Source organism: Mytilus galloprovincialis, chromosome 2 (genome assembly GCF_965363235.1).
Source record: "Mytilus galloprovincialis chromosome 2, xbMytGall1.hap1.1, whole genome shotgun sequence".
Classification (NCBI taxonomy): domain Eukaryota; kingdom Metazoa; phylum Mollusca; class Bivalvia; order Mytilida; family Mytilidae; genus Mytilus; species Mytilus galloprovincialis.
Genome location: NC_134839.1, coordinates 99,923,436 through 99,938,989, shown reverse-complemented (window position 1 = coordinate 99,938,989; position 15,554 = coordinate 99,923,436). Strand labels below are relative to the sequence as shown.

Here is a 15,554-nt window from a genome sequence, read left to right as displayed (position 1 = left end):
TTGTCAAGACTTCTCATACAATAGATTAAAACCTAAATAAGATCAATTCATGAATAACAGTATAGAAGTCCTGTATTCAAATTCAAATTATTAACTTTGAGCCTTACGGCTCATCAGTATTATCAAATACATGTACAGTGTATATATATGGCATATTACAAACAATATAAACAATATGCATAATTATTAAAAGGTGACGTCAGAAGTTTCATCAATACAAAATATCTTTTATTACAATATACTGTTTCTTAATTTAAAAGAGAAATGTATATACTTTCTTAAATTACAAAGCTGTTTTGTGTTTTCACCAGACAATAATTCTATTACCAAATGTTTATACTGATGAGAACACCTGTATTAAAGTAAAACATTTTCATCTTTTTACAAAAAGTTATGTGGCATAAAATAACTGGTATAAGTTTATTACGCGTTGTAACTGGAGCATCAGAAAATCTAAACATTTTGTTGAACTTTACCTGGTAACAAATATACATCTATCAGATTTCCCATTCTACAGAATGCATCCCTTAAAATCTTTTCAGGTGTTCCTGATGGCTGACACACAATAAACAATCTCTTTGCAACAGGTGTGTCATCAGGTAACATCTTTTTAGGAGGGGGTAGGGGTATGGGACAGTACCCAACTCTCTCTGTATCTTGAGAAGCTTGCTGTCCACCCAAAACTCGATCTGGATTAATTCCTGCATTTTCTAAGATCAAAGCTGCCTAAAATTCAAAATCAAATAAAGAAACATTTCACATCAGCCATTATAATCAAATCAATTATCATGAAAAACATCTGGAAAATGGGTTAGTTGACTTTTAAGAAAATACGATTTTTATTTTTGATGTACCAAAAAATTGGATTAATTTGGAGATTTCTTGTGTATCATTTTAAATGGCTGATTTTGTATGCTTCTGGGCATATTAACATTTTTCTTCATAAGGAGTTTTGTGTGGGTTGTGATGTATGATAAATGATATTTTATCTGTAGTTTTTCTTTGGTATGTTCTGCCAATCCATCTGTGTTTCTGTGTCAATGGCTTTGATTAGGATAGTTTCCAGATAACTTTCTTTAAGAATATTTGTATGCTTTATCCTAGTCCTTAGTGAGACTACAGATTGTCTTATTCACAGGGCCTGGTTGTATGGAATGTTTCCTAGTCCTTAGTGAGACTACAGATTGTCTTATTCACAGGGCCTGGTTGTATGGAATGTTTCCTAGTCCTTAGTGAGACTACAGATTGTCTTATTCATAGGGCCTGGTTGTATGGAATGTTTCCTAGTCCTTAGTGAGACTACAGATTGTCTTATTCACAGGGCCTGGTTGTATGGAATGTTTCCTAGTCCTTAGTGAGACTACAGATTGTCTTATTCACAGGGCCTGGTTGTATGGAATGTTTCCTAGTCCTTAGTGAGACTACAGATTTGTCTTATTCATAGGGCCTGGTTGTATGGAATGTTTCCTAGTCCTTAGTGAGACTACAGATTTGTCTTATTCATAGGGCCTGGTTGTATGGAATGTTTCCTAGTCCTTAGTGAGACTACAGATTGTCTTATTCACAGGGCCTGGTTGTATGGAATGTTTCCTAGTCCTTAGTGAGACTACAGATTGTCTTATTCATAGGGCCTGGTTGTATGGAATGTTTCCTAGTCCTTAGTGAGACTACAGATTGTCTTATTCACAGGGCCTGGTTGTATGGAATGTTTCCTAGTCCTTAGTGAGACTACAGATTGTCTTATTCACAGGGCCTGGTTGTATGGAATGTTTCCTAGTCTTTAGTGAGACTACAGATTGTCTTATTCACAGGGCCTGGTTGTATGGAATGTATCCTAGTCTTTAGTGAGACTACAGATTGTCTTATTCACAGGGCCTGGTTGTATGGAATGTTTCCTAGTCCTTAGTGAGACTACAGATTGTCTTATTCACAGGGCCTGGTTGTATGGAATGTTTCCTAGTCTTTAGTGAGACTACAGATTGTCTTATTCACAGGGCCTGGTTGTATGGAATGTTTCCTAGTCCTTAGTGAGACTACAGATTGTCTTATTCACAGGGCCTGGTTGTATGGAATGTTTCCTAGTCCTTAGTGAGATTACAGATTGTCTTATTCACAGGGCCTGGTTGTATGGAATGTTTCCTAGTCCTTAGTGAGACTACAGATTGTCTTATTCACAGGACCTGGTTGTATGGAATGTTTCCTAGTCCTTAGCGAGACTACAGATTGTCTTATTCATAGGGCCTGGTTGTATGGAATGTTTCCTAGTCCTTAGTGAGACTACAGATTGTCTTATTCACAGGGCCTGGTTGTATGGAATGTTTCCTAGTCCTTAGTGAGACTACAGATTTGTCTTATTCACAGGGCCTGGTTGTATGGAATGTTTCCTAGTCCTTAGTGAGACTACAGATTGTCTTATTCACAGGGCCTGGTTGTATGGAATGTTTCTTAGTCCTTAGTGAGACTACAGATTGTCTTATTCACAGGGCCTGGTTGTATGGAATGTTTCCTAGTCCTTAGTGAGACTACAGATTGTCTTATTCACATGGCCTGGTTGTATGGAATGTTTCCTAGTCCTTAGTGAGACTACAGATTGTCTTATTCACATGGCCTGGTTGTATGGAATGTTTCCTAGTCCTTAGTGAGACTACAGATTGTCTTATTCGTAGGGCCTGGTTGTATGGAATGTTTCCTAGTCCTTAGTGAGACTACAGATTGTCTTATTCACAGGGCCTGGTTGTATGGAATGTTTCCTAGTCCTTAGTGAGACTACAGATTTGTCTTATTCACAGGGCCTGGTTGTATGGAATGTTTCCTAGTCCTTAGTGAGACTACAGATTGTCTTATTCACAGGGCCTGGTTGTATGGAATGTTTCCTAGTCCTTAGTGAGACTACAGATTGTCTTATTCACAGGGCCTGGTTGTATGGAATGTTTCCTAGTCCTTAGTGAGACTACAGATTTGTCTTATTCACAGGGCATGGTTGTATGGAATGTTTCCTAGTCCTTAGTGAGACTACAGTTTGTCTTATTCACAGGGCCTGGTTGTATGGAATGTTTCCTAGTCCTTAGTGGGACTACAGATTTGTCTTATTCACAGGGCCTGGTTGTATGGAATGTTTCCTAGTCCTTAGTGAGACTACAGATTGTCTTATTCACAGGACCTGGTTGTATGGAATGTTTCCTAGTCCTTAGTGAGACTACAGATTGTCTTATTCACAGGGCCTGGTTGTATGGAATGTTTCCTAGTCCTTAGTGAGACTACAGATTGTCTTATTCACAGGGCCTGGTTGTATGGAATGTTTCCTAGTCCTTAGTGAGACTACAGATTGTCTTCACAGGACCTGGTTGTATGGAATGTTTCCTAGTCCTTAGTGAGACTACAGATTGTCTTATTCACAGGGCCTGGTTGTATGGAATGTTTCCTAGTCCTTAGTGAGACTACAGATTGTCTTATTCACAGGGCCTGGTTGTATGGAATGTTTCCTAGTCCTTAGTGAGACTACAGATTGTCTTATTCACAGGACCTGGTTGTATGGAATGTTTCCTAGTCCTTAGTGAGACTACAGATTGTCTTATTCACAGGGCCTGGTTGTATGGAATGTTTCTTAGTCCTTAGTGAGACTACAGATTGTCTTATTCACAGGGCCTGGTTGTATGGAATGTTTCCTAGTCCTTAGTGAGACTACAGATTGTCTTATTCACATGGCCTGGTTGTATGGAATGTTTCCTAGTCCTTAGTGAGACTACAGATTGTCTTATTCACATGGCCTGGTTGTATGGAATGTTTCCTAGTCCTTAGTGAGACTACAGATTGTCTTATTCGTAGGGCCTGGTTGTATGGAATGTTTCCTAGTCCTTAGTGAGACTACAGATTGTCTTATTCACAGGGCCTGGTTGTATGGAATGTTTCCTAGTCCTTAGTGAGACTACAGATTTGTCTTATTCACAGGGCCTGGTTGTATGGAATGTTTCCTAGTCCTTAGTGAGACTACAGATTGTCTTATTCACAGGGCCTGGTTGTATGGAATGTTTCCTAGTCCTTAGTGAGACTACAGATTGTCTTATTCACAGGGCCTGGTTGTATGGAATGTTTCCTAGTCTTTAGTGAGACTACAGATTTGTCTTATTCACAGGGCCTGGTTGTATGGAATGTTTCCTAGTCCTTAGTGAGACTACAGTTTGTCTTATTCACAGGGCCTGGTTGTATGGAATGTTTCCTAGTCCTTAGTGGGACTACAGATTTGTCTTATTCACAGGGCCTGGTTGTATGGAATGTTTCCTAGTCCTTAGTGAGACTACAGATTGTCTTATTCACAGGACCTGGTTGTATGGAATGTTTCCTAGTCCTTAGTGAGACTACAGATTGTCTTATTCACAGGGCCTGGTTGTATGGAATGTTTCCTAGTCCTTAGTGAGACTACAGATTGTCTTATTCACAGGGCCTGGTTGTATGGAATGTTTCCTAGTCCTTAGTGAGACTACAGATTGTCTTCACAGGACCTGGTTGTATGGAATGTTTCCTAGTCCTTAGTGAGACTACAGATTGTCTTATTCACAGGGCCTGGTTGTATGGAATGTTTCCTAGTCCTTAGTGAGACTACAGATTGTCTTATTCACAGGGCCTGGTTGTATGGAATGTTTCCTAGTCCTTAGTGAGACTACAGATTGTCTTATTCACAGGGCCTGGTTGTATGGAATGTTTCCTAGTCCTTAGTGAGACTACAGATTGTCTTATTCACAGGGCCTGGTTGTATGGAATGTTTCCTAGTCCTTAGTGAGACTACAGATTGTCTTATTCACAGGACCTGGTTGTATGGAATGTTTCCTAGTCCTTAGTGAGACTACAGATTGTCTTATTCACAGGGCCTGGTTGTATGGAATGTTTCCTAGTCCTTAGTGAGACTACAGATTGTCTTATTCACAGGGCCTGGTTGTATGGAATGTTTCCTAGTCCTTAGTGAGACTACAGATTGTCTTATTCACAGGGCCTGGTTGTATGGAATGTTTCCTAGTCCTTAGTGAGACTACAGATTGTCTTATTCACAGGACCTGGTTGTATGGAATGTTTCCTAGTCCTTAGTGAGACTACAGATTGTCTTATTCACAGGGCCTGGTTGTATGGAATGTTTCCTAGTCCTTAGTGAGACTACAGATTGTCTTATTCACAGGGCCTGGTTGTATGGAATGTTTCCTAGTCCTTAGTGAGACTACAGATTGTCTTATTCACAGGGCCTGGTTGTATGGAATGTTTCCTAGTCCTTAGTGAGACTACAGATTGTCTTATTCACAGGACCTGGTTGTATGGAATGTTTCCCAGTCCTTAGTGAGACTACAGATTGTCTTATTCACAGGGCCTGGTTGTATGGAATGTTTCCTAGTCCTTAGTGAGACTACAGATTGTCTTATTCACAGGGCCTGGTTGTATGGAATGCTGTGTGTTGCAAGATTTGTGATATTGGTAAAGATGTACATCTACTATAACTATAGTGTCAAGAAAATTGATTTCATGTCACTTGTAAAAAAGTATTTTTTTGGAATCAGGCTTAAATTCAAAGAAAATAACTTTTTTTAGTAAACTTTTTTAGAAACCAAAAAAATTCTGAAGTTTATATGTATGTGAGTCAAATGCAGTGTTTACACGTTCTACAAAATCCATAGAACTTTACTTCATAACAAGGTTAAAATATGCCTTTTTTTTAGACTTGGTTAACTTGATTATGCAAATATCATTTCAATTACCTAGAATGTTAATTAAAAATTAAACTTTTACAAAGTACATTTAATTACAAACACACATGAAGTTATCAATACAGTAACAGTAACAGTGAAAAGCATGCTGTTATGGCTTTCAAAAATATTATTTACATTAACAGTAACAGTGAAAAGCATGCTGTTATGGCTTTCAAAAATAGTATTTACATTAACAGTAACAGTGAAAAGCATGCTGTTATGGCTTTCAAAAATATTATTTACATTAACAGTAACAGTGAAAAGCATGCTGTTATGGCTTTCAAAAATAGTATTTACATTAACAGTAACAGTGAAAAGCATGCTGTTATGGCTTTCAAAAATATTATTTTCTCAAACATTCTTTAGATTTATTGCCAATATGACTTGATAAATCAGAACAGTATTATACAAACCCTTCTGAACATGTCATTCCCCTGTGCCTTTCCACCTCCATAACCAGCATAACTACAAATAGAATTTTAAAGACATTAAAAATATCTTCTGTACACCAAATATCATTGATCTATCACTTATACTGAAGTGGTTCTAATAAGAAAAAAATTCAATGTTTTTACTGATGAGAACACCAGAAAAGTTCAAAGTAAAAAGATTGTCTTCCCAACATTTGTCACAATCAAGGCAATTTTATTTTTTCCAATTACTGAAGAGAGAGCATTGTTTAAGGTAAATTTGGCAAACATTTCAGTATGTCTGATGAGAACAATAAACAGGAAATACTCATATCTTATACTCATAGGCATCACTCTTGATCGGCACAGATTTTTAAAATTGTCCAATATATTGCTGAATTAAACAGTTAATCCTATCATACAAGTTTCAAAAAAATTGGCAAGAATTGTTCACATGTGAGTGCTATCAAGACCAGACCAGCGCACAGATGGACGCCTGGGATTTCTGTGTCCCCTGGCAACGTATTGCACAGGGGACAAGAACAAAATGATCTCCAAAAATAAAATTCTCTAATGATTTTCTTTTCTGACACCTTATTATCTTACATTACAACCAGTATAAACATTATTATAAAGTTATGTATTAATAGTATGCTATAACAAATTTGTTAATATTGAAAGGCTTTAAATAGCAATCAAAATACCTGTCAAATCCCATGCTTGACTGTCCTAAAGAACGTAGATCAGGAGGTCTTTGCTGCTCATCTGCACATCTTACTACTAATGGACTACCAATGGGGTACTCAAACCCATGCAACTTATCTCTGGCATAAGAAGCACACTGAGGGCTGGTGTATCTTGCAAAAGCTTGTCCTGGAAAAAGTAGGTCAATGGTTTTTGTACAGGTCAAAAAACATTTACTTGTGTCAATAATATACATGCAAACCAACTGGACTAACAGTTATTTACAATAATGCATTATAGTTTTGTATTTAATAATAAATAAATAAAGAGATGACTTAAGTTCACTCTGAATCCAGTGGTGTAAAAATTACCTGTAGCTTCATTCAAGTCACAATACTCCAGTCCTGGGATGATACTGAATAGACGTGTTAGGTATCCTTGGGATAATCCAATTGGAGCTGTAATATGAAGTCGGGTTGATCCTGTACTAGGGTATCTCTCTAAGATGTCTAAAGGACCGCTTGCTGAAATTAGATACAACTACAGTGAGTACCAGTAACTCTTTAAACAATAAACAGTAAAAAGTGTGGTACTCTATGTCTGTCTTTACTGGTGACTTCATAACTTTTATCATAGTAAAGGAAGTCATGTTGGATGGTTGAAAGCCTTATTGATAACAAGTCTGATTATACCAGGATGTGCATTTCCCATCTGTAACAATGATTTCTGAAGGTTAGTCTGTGTCAACATTATAAGTTTTTCTATGTTGGCTACACTCTGATTTCTCTGTCCTAAAATATGAGCAATCTTGAACCAATTCGAAGTTAAATACTTAGAAGCTTATTAAATAGGTCATGATTAACTGATATCAAAATGTTTAAATAGCTGTTAATACTGTGGATTATTTTTGTGTGTGTACAATATTGTTTAGGGGTGAGGAAAAATTCATTTTGGTGGATATTTGATTTTGTGGTCTTAGGCCTAAAATAAAATTTCATTTGTTTGGCATTGCCGCCCGACCCACTGAAAAACTTGCCGCCCAAATAATTTTATTTGCGTTTCAGAAATTTATTTTTTTTATTTAAAAAAATCGAAATTGTGCCGGAAATTGATCGTATCCGTCGAGTTTGTTCCTGGCTTTACTTATTTCAAATCATGATCTTAAAAGCGTTTGCCTTACACTGTATTGGGAGCAAACATTTAAATGACATGGAATAGAAAAAGTCTGCCAAAAGTAATGTCAAAAATCAAATTTCAGCTATTCTTTGAAAGAAACGTTCTGAGGGACCTTGTAGAGGACTCAATTTTATCTTTTGTAAAGCATAAAACAGATGATTTCTGCTTGACTTTGTCGCTTCATGAGATAGAAGTTTTTCACCGGGACATCACAGAACAAATATGCGTGGCTCTTACATTTGATGAACTTATTAAATATTTGAAATTTATCATTGACAAATTTTCCCTTGAACCAGAGAACAAAGTATTTACTACAGTCAGAACCACAATGATGCATTCAAGATAATTATGGCTGTAAGCACCAAAGCTTAAAGACCATAATGATTTACAGGTTTATAGTAGTTTTGTACCAGTAGATGCTAGCCTGGAACAAAACATACATATTTTAAAGACTAGCATCTTGTGTCAATTGAAGTACTTCCCCCTTTTCTTGCCTTTCTTCTTAACATGAATAAGATAATTCTTAAAACATAAAAGATACTGACAGATTGTCTGTCCTGCTGCATATTTCCATTTTGAATTTATCATACGTTTTAAACCTATCCCTGAAAAACCTTGCACTTGGATAATATTAGTATAAACACCATGTCTATTTGTGCCAACCTTCCAAATTTTTAATATTTTGCTATCCTAATTTGGAACAGATCCTTTATCCTCAAAACTTATTATGGGAAGTAGGCATGTTTGTATGGTAGTTCGTCACACCTTACATGTATGATTACTAGCCTCCAGGTATTGGTTTGAGCCCTAGTTGGGCAGTTGCAAAATTAAGGTTTGATTTTCATGTCAGATGTGATAAGGTTAGTCAGTTTAATCCCACAGGTTGGCATTTTCCTTCAAGTACTACGGTTTAGTACGGCACTAAAACTGACTGCCATGAAATTACCCATATGGTGTAGAAAGTGATGTTTATAAAACCAAAGCAAAGTTTTAAATCTTTGTCCATTTGTACAAGGGGCCGTAGTGGTTGAGCCATTTAACTTATGGTAATTTTACCAAACTGTGACCACAACTTCAAGATGTGACATCAGGCCTCTGTTCAATGGGCAGCCCCACAATAAAAGTTCAATTTTCACGTCATACATTTTATATGGTTAATTTGTCAGTTTCCTGCCTCAGTTCTGTGTTTTTTTCTGGGTACTTATTAACTTTGCCAATAAAACTGACTGTCTTGCATGAAATAATCCATATGATGTAGAATGTGACATTGATGGTTGACCCCTTTCAAAGAAACCACCAGCATGTACACACAACAATGCTGCAATGCTTTAGACAACATTGATCTGGAGACTTCATGATTTACATGTATAAGGCTTTTAAATGTAAAAAAAAAAAAAAAAAAAAAAAATCCCTACCTACCTACCCACCTGCTGATAGTGTGGGTCGGCAATGCCAAACAAACAATTTTTTAAGGGTGGCCTTATCCAAGTCTGCTTACTAGCTGATTGAAAATGGTTACTTCTTCAACATTGAAATTCATGGTTCAACTTTGCACACAACATCCATTAAACAAGTACCCCATGATTAATGAATTTACAATACACAATGGTTGATCGATTGTTACTTGTCTAACGGTCAGTGGCTAAATGGTAAAACTTTTTATAGGTGACTTACACACCTTTGCACACAACAATCATCAAATAAGTACCCCATCAATAATTAATTCACAATACACAATGATTAATTGATTGTAGCTTGACCAAAGACCAGTTGCATCATTTTTAAACTTTATATAGGTGACTTACAAACAGAGAAACCTCCTCCTCCTCCCATATTTCCTCCAAAGTCATCCATCATCTCGGAATGTCCTCTCTTCATACCTGTCATCAAAATTTTCAAATAATTACTATTACTAGTATGTAATAAAGTACTGATAGTTCCCAGTAAAATAATTTCACTTCTATGACGTTATATAACAATGGGTGTTGTCATGCATAAGAAAAACTACCATACTAGATTTGTTGGAAGGACATGAATGGCTTGCTCCTAAATTTTGTAACTTCTGTAACTCATTATAGTAAAATCACATTCTAAAAATCAACTCAACATGTAAAGGTGTTTAAAAAAGTCTGTATAACAGTCACAAACATGAAAATGTTCAAGTTCAGAGTCCGTAATTTCTGCAAAAATCAGCAAAGACTAAAAAAGGTGTGGTAATGCTGAAAGAAATCTCATTAAAATTGTTGCTTTTTGTCTCATGCTGTTGAGGACTATCAAATAAGTTACAAATGGTGTGACAGGATGGAAATCACAAATTTTGGCTTGGTTCTACATTTTGCTTCATAGGACAATTAAGCATCACCAGAAAGTGTTTTGTTGCAACTCCATTATAATTTTCTCAAATGGAGATCTCCAATTCTAAAATCTTACTTCACACCTACATTTCAAGTATATTACACATGTCATAAAGAAATGCTTAAAAATCTTTGTTAAAGGAAAACCCATTAATACCTTGCATTGAATCTCCCACACCACGCATATCTCGCATATTATCTCTTCGATAACTCCTATCTTCATACCGACCTCCTCTGTCAGAGTCATAACGACTCCCTCCTCTGGACTCCCTGCCAGAGTCCCTGTATCCACTCTGATAACCAGGATAAACCTCTCTTGGATCAAACATTACGTCTTGATCTCTCTCTTTTTGAGGCTTAGGATCAGCATACTTAGGCTTAAATGCTAAAACAAACAGTGCTCTAGCTAGAAATCAAAAGGGGCAGGGTGCCAGTGGAGGGCAGGGCACTCTTTATGATAAGAAAAGGCACTGCTCATTTTTTTGTCTACGTTTCTGTGTGCATCACGAGTTAACGAATCTCTCTTTTTTTTTTAACTGTATATATGTTGTTTTTTTTAAAATAAAGATGCTTTTCAACTATAGTCTTTATTTCATTGTTTGTGTAGTTATGAATGATATAGTACATTTTCGTCCACATATTATGTTTTTACAGTTTAACTTCACTCTACCCATTATCAAAGAATATGTTTTTATTTTATCTATAAATGAACCATAGCTTTTAATACATCATTTGAACTGAATGTGAGAGCATTACTAATTTAACAATGTTTAGAACATGGATTACTAAAAGTATAATTATCAAGTAGAAATTGCAATATATATTTTTTAATATGTTCAAAGACAGTTAATATCTTTAAGCTAACATTATTATGTTATTATATATTCAATTGGTAATTTATTCCTTTTTTTGATACTAGATAATATTTTTAGAGCACAAATTTGTAATAAGCTAAAACAGGGGAAGTAACTCCAAAATCAATTTCCACCACGTTTGAGTTAATTAAAAACTGTGCTTGTCGCTAACAAGTTGAGATGGAAGGCATTTCTGTAAAGGCATAGTTTTATTTTGATGACTTAAATTCAATTCTAAAGTCATGAAAGTCTTCATTTATATACGCCCTTCCATTGTGACTTGGAGATCGAAAATGCCGACCCAAGCTAAACACACTCGTTGACACATTCATCAAAAGTATGACAAAAAGATACATTGTCCTAATTAAATTACCTAGTTATTAACACCTTTGAAGTCTTTATCATTGTAATTGATTGTAATGACATGATTAACCTGGGGGCAATCACACAGGTGTCATATATGTAATTAACTTGGAGATCAGAAATCGATGAAACAAAATTTTGCCAAAACGGCACAAGATAATTTTGGAAAAAGACGTCAGGGCAGAAGGGCGCGGATGAAGGCACCCAGGGCGCGGCTAAGGGCACCCAGGGCGCAGCTGAGGGCACCCAGGGCGCGGCGCCCTTCTATTTTGGGCTAGCGAGACCACTGACAAACATGGACATTATTAATTCTCATCATGATTTATTTTTATTAATATATAAAATAGACTGTTTGAAGCAATGACCTATGTTCTGCATGTAATAAATATGACTAAATATCAACTAACCTAAAAAAAATAAATTGGTTTATATCATTTTTTAATCTTATTTTTTTTTTAATGTTGTAGAGATTTTTAAAGCTAATTTTAGTTGTTTTATAACCAGTCAGGGAGAGTTGGGGGAATACTCACTTGATTAATTCAACATTCCAGCATATTTTTGTGTCAGTCTTCAGTGAGGTAATGATCAGTGATTGGTGTGCTCTACTTGACAACAGTGTTGATTTCTCATAATTGAACGTCAATATGGAATTGAGGAGGGTATAATTTGTAACACTGTAAGGATGCTTTAACATTGTAGACAACTCAACAATATGTATAGTTTGCTCTTCTTTTGTTTGTTATATTAAAATTATCAGCATTTTTCTTGTTTTAAAAGATAATTTTTATAGATTTTGTGACTCAACCTCATGATTGCCTTAAGTGTGGGAGTACTGGTTGTTTCTGAGTAATAAAAATATTGTGCCCTAATAGGGTGACATTTCTTTCTGTGGACTGTGACATTGAGAACAAGCATGTTAAAATTCTGGCCGTTTTATTTTCAAAAAGAAATGCATTAATTCATTTATCATAAACATATACATTAAAGTTTGTATATACATGTATGTAGGCAGTTTTTGAGCATGGACGGTGAAGATGTACCTTGAGATTGTTTAAATATACATGCTCTGTATAACACTTACATGGATCACATCCTTCAAAAGCCAGAGCAGCATGATAAGCTCTATGAAACCTAACATATCCAAATCCTTTGTTGGCACCTGAATACTTGTCTGTTACCAACGATACAGAATCAATATCACCAAATTCCTGAAATAACCAAAGATAATCATCAATTAATTATATTATATATCACTTCAATAAACCTTTATAGTCCGTAACAACAGTTTTTCTGTGACGATAGTCCTTGTATTTACACTTATAACACTTTCAGGAGCATATAGTTGTTTCCCCATTTAACATGTGCTGCAATTCTTAATTTCATCTGGCGATAAAGCAGACATTAAGTGAATCAGATTGATCACCAAATGCAACAATACATTTTGATTTGAATTTCAAACTTAATTAACAATTTCTACCTCAAATTCCTTCCTAAGATCATCCCTGCTATATGACTTGGGTACAATAACAAACAATCTAAGATTCTTCTCGTCTTCTTTTGGGTCTCTGATGGATCCTTCTCTTTTACTACTGGCAATCATCACCTGAAACATTAAATCATATAATAATCTGAACAACTTACCATTTAGATCCATAATAAGACTTTAAACTTTAATTCAAAATTTTATTCTTAAATCCGACACAATATGTAAAAGGTTTGAAACTTGACACCAGATTTTCTGCTAATTTTAAAAGAGATCATATAGTTTTCAAGATTTTGAAAAATACTGTCCATGTCATTTTTTTGTAAAATAAATGATCTAGATCTGAAATAAAGCACCCAAATTGTTGTTTTTTTTCTAAAAGCAGTTTCCCTCTCTTTCGTTGCAAAGATTATGTCAAACTTTTAAATGCTTGTAATGTACAGTCTTTAGAACATTCAATGTCAACAGGGAATTGCCCATATTTTCCTACAACAAAATATCAGGAAGCTTTAAAAAAAATTCTTTTATTATAAAATCAATACCTAGTTTGAAGAAAGTCAGGCATGTTTATTCTCAGAAAAATATTACAAATATATATAAAAAATAAATTTTAAACTTGGATAGGGGTCCATGCATGTGAAAGTTAAATGCCACCTCAAATTTACTTGGTTGAGAGGTACATTGTAATAAACAACAACACCCAACTATTATCCAAAACATGTGCAATACTATGTAGGACCTTTTAATCCATGGTTTATTGCATAGAAAATCAGAATCATATGTCTTCTTGTCAAGGGAACACTTAAGAAATTTACTGGAAATTGAGGTTGAAATAAACTTCTCGTTGATGCTTTTTTAGAGTGGTTAGGAATCATAAAGTCATAATCTAGCTCACTTTGCCTGGTGTGGTGAGCCCTGAATGCATTGATTAAAAAAACACTTTGTGATTAATAAGAATTCAACATCACAATTTTTTCCCCAGATCTAACTGGTGTAACAGAACAGATTGATGTTTCAATGTGGCTAAATCTAAAGATAGTTTTAATTAGATAAGGTTCTCTAAATAGTTTTCACCTTTAATGGTTTAGGGTCTCCATCCAGAGATTTACCATTCATCTCTTCCATGGCTAATGCTGCTTCCGATGTTTTTCCATATTTAATGTAAGTTACTCCTGAAAAAGTAAATTCACACATGTATTGCTGCATTGCAAATTCAACAACAAAAATATACATGATATACAAATAACGTGGCTGAATTTCATGTCTATAAATAAGCAGATACAATGTTTGGATAGATGGGCTTTCCCTATATTTTCCCCAACAATAAGAACATTGTTGTCAACAAATTTTAGCATGTGATCATGGATGTTTTTGCAAGATTACTACTTCGTTTGATTGAATACATCAATCTCAAGTTGTTTTGAAGGAGGCAGTGTCTACGCATACCCTCATGCGTGTACGAACAGTAAAATTGATGTTTTGGGCTACGCTAACCCACGTCCAGTTTTATAATAAAATGCCATCTGATCGGGGGAAACGTGAAATATATATAGAATTTGTCGCAATTAGTGAATAAATTGATTAAAACAACTCAGAAGTTTTATAAATATTTATTTGTAGCCTATAGGTAAGTGAACAGGTTTTTTTTTCAGTTAATAAATACTCTTAAAATGGAAAAGAGTGATATACATGTGGGGAACTCTTCAAGACATTTCATAGTTATCATGAATTAGAACAGTCAATTAATTCTATACAATTGTATAAAATAAACTCAAGAGTCAATTGCAGCTGCAGAGAAAAGAAGAACAAAAATTAAAGAGGAATTAAGTTTAACAGAGTACATTTTTCATGTACTCACAGAGGCAAAACATTCCAAACAAATGCGATAGGAAAAAGGCCTAATACAAGGTATTTGTTTTAAAGTCTAGTTTTAAATTGAATTTACTGCGTTTCATTTATTAGTCAAGTCTGAGACTACTTTGTGTTAAAGTAGTCTCAGGTCAAGTTTTTTTTTATGCCAAATACTAGTTTTTCTATTTTAAACCATTCTTAGTATAAAGGATTTGCCTACTTTAAGTACCTTTCAATTTGAATGTCCTTTCCACTTTAAACTTGACATGACTAAAGATGGACAAAACCTTTTTGCAAGGGAAGCAAAATGTTTATTTGATCATCTTCTGTTTTGCATTTTACTAAAAGATTATTTTTTAGATCTCATATGGGTATTTTTCAAATTTTTTAAATTTGCATTTACATTTTTTAATAGTATTCATTTTTATCATGTTTTTTTTTTTTATAGGGACTGTACAGTTTCATTTCCACCAGTCTGCATTTAATTTGCATAATTTACTGATGCAAAATATGAAATGAAATAAATATAAATAAAAAATATTTTTTAAACAATATAAAAAGGGAGGGACGGTGGGAAATTTTTCGATCTGAATACTCTGAAGAATTCTAATGTAATGACTAGGAAAAGGAATTCACTTTAAAACTAAAAG

The 15,554-nt window shown here is 35.0% G+C and overlaps 1 protein-coding gene across 2 annotated transcripts in view; it reads right to left on the bottom strand.

Annotated features, from left to right (window-relative positions):
- The window catches only part of LOC143065102 (RNA-binding protein 45-like), a 37,971-nt gene that overhangs the window by 20,815 nt on the left and 1,602 nt on the right, over window positions 1-15,554 (bottom strand). For both annotated transcript variants that reach the window (XR_012975401.1, XM_076238453.1), the window contains exons 2-10: window positions 14,128-14,225; window positions 13,048-13,173; window positions 12,652-12,778; window positions 10,511-10,738; window positions 9,805-9,879; window positions 7,195-7,347; window positions 6,844-7,012; window positions 6,143-6,194; window positions 477-726 (exon numbers count right to left, since the gene is read on the bottom strand). Coding sequence is in view for 1 of the 2 variants with exons in the window: in XM_076238453.1 (XP_076094568.1) it covers window positions 477-726; window positions 6,143-6,194; window positions 6,844-7,012; window positions 7,195-7,347; window positions 9,805-9,879; window positions 10,511-10,738; window positions 12,652-12,778; window positions 13,048-13,173; window positions 14,128-14,225 (1,278 nt within the window). In the remaining variant the exon portion in view is untranslated. The remainder of the gene's footprint in view (window positions 1-476; window positions 727-6,142; window positions 6,195-6,843; window positions 7,013-7,194; window positions 7,348-9,804; window positions 9,880-10,510; window positions 10,739-12,651; window positions 12,779-13,047; window positions 13,174-14,127; window positions 14,226-15,554) is intronic.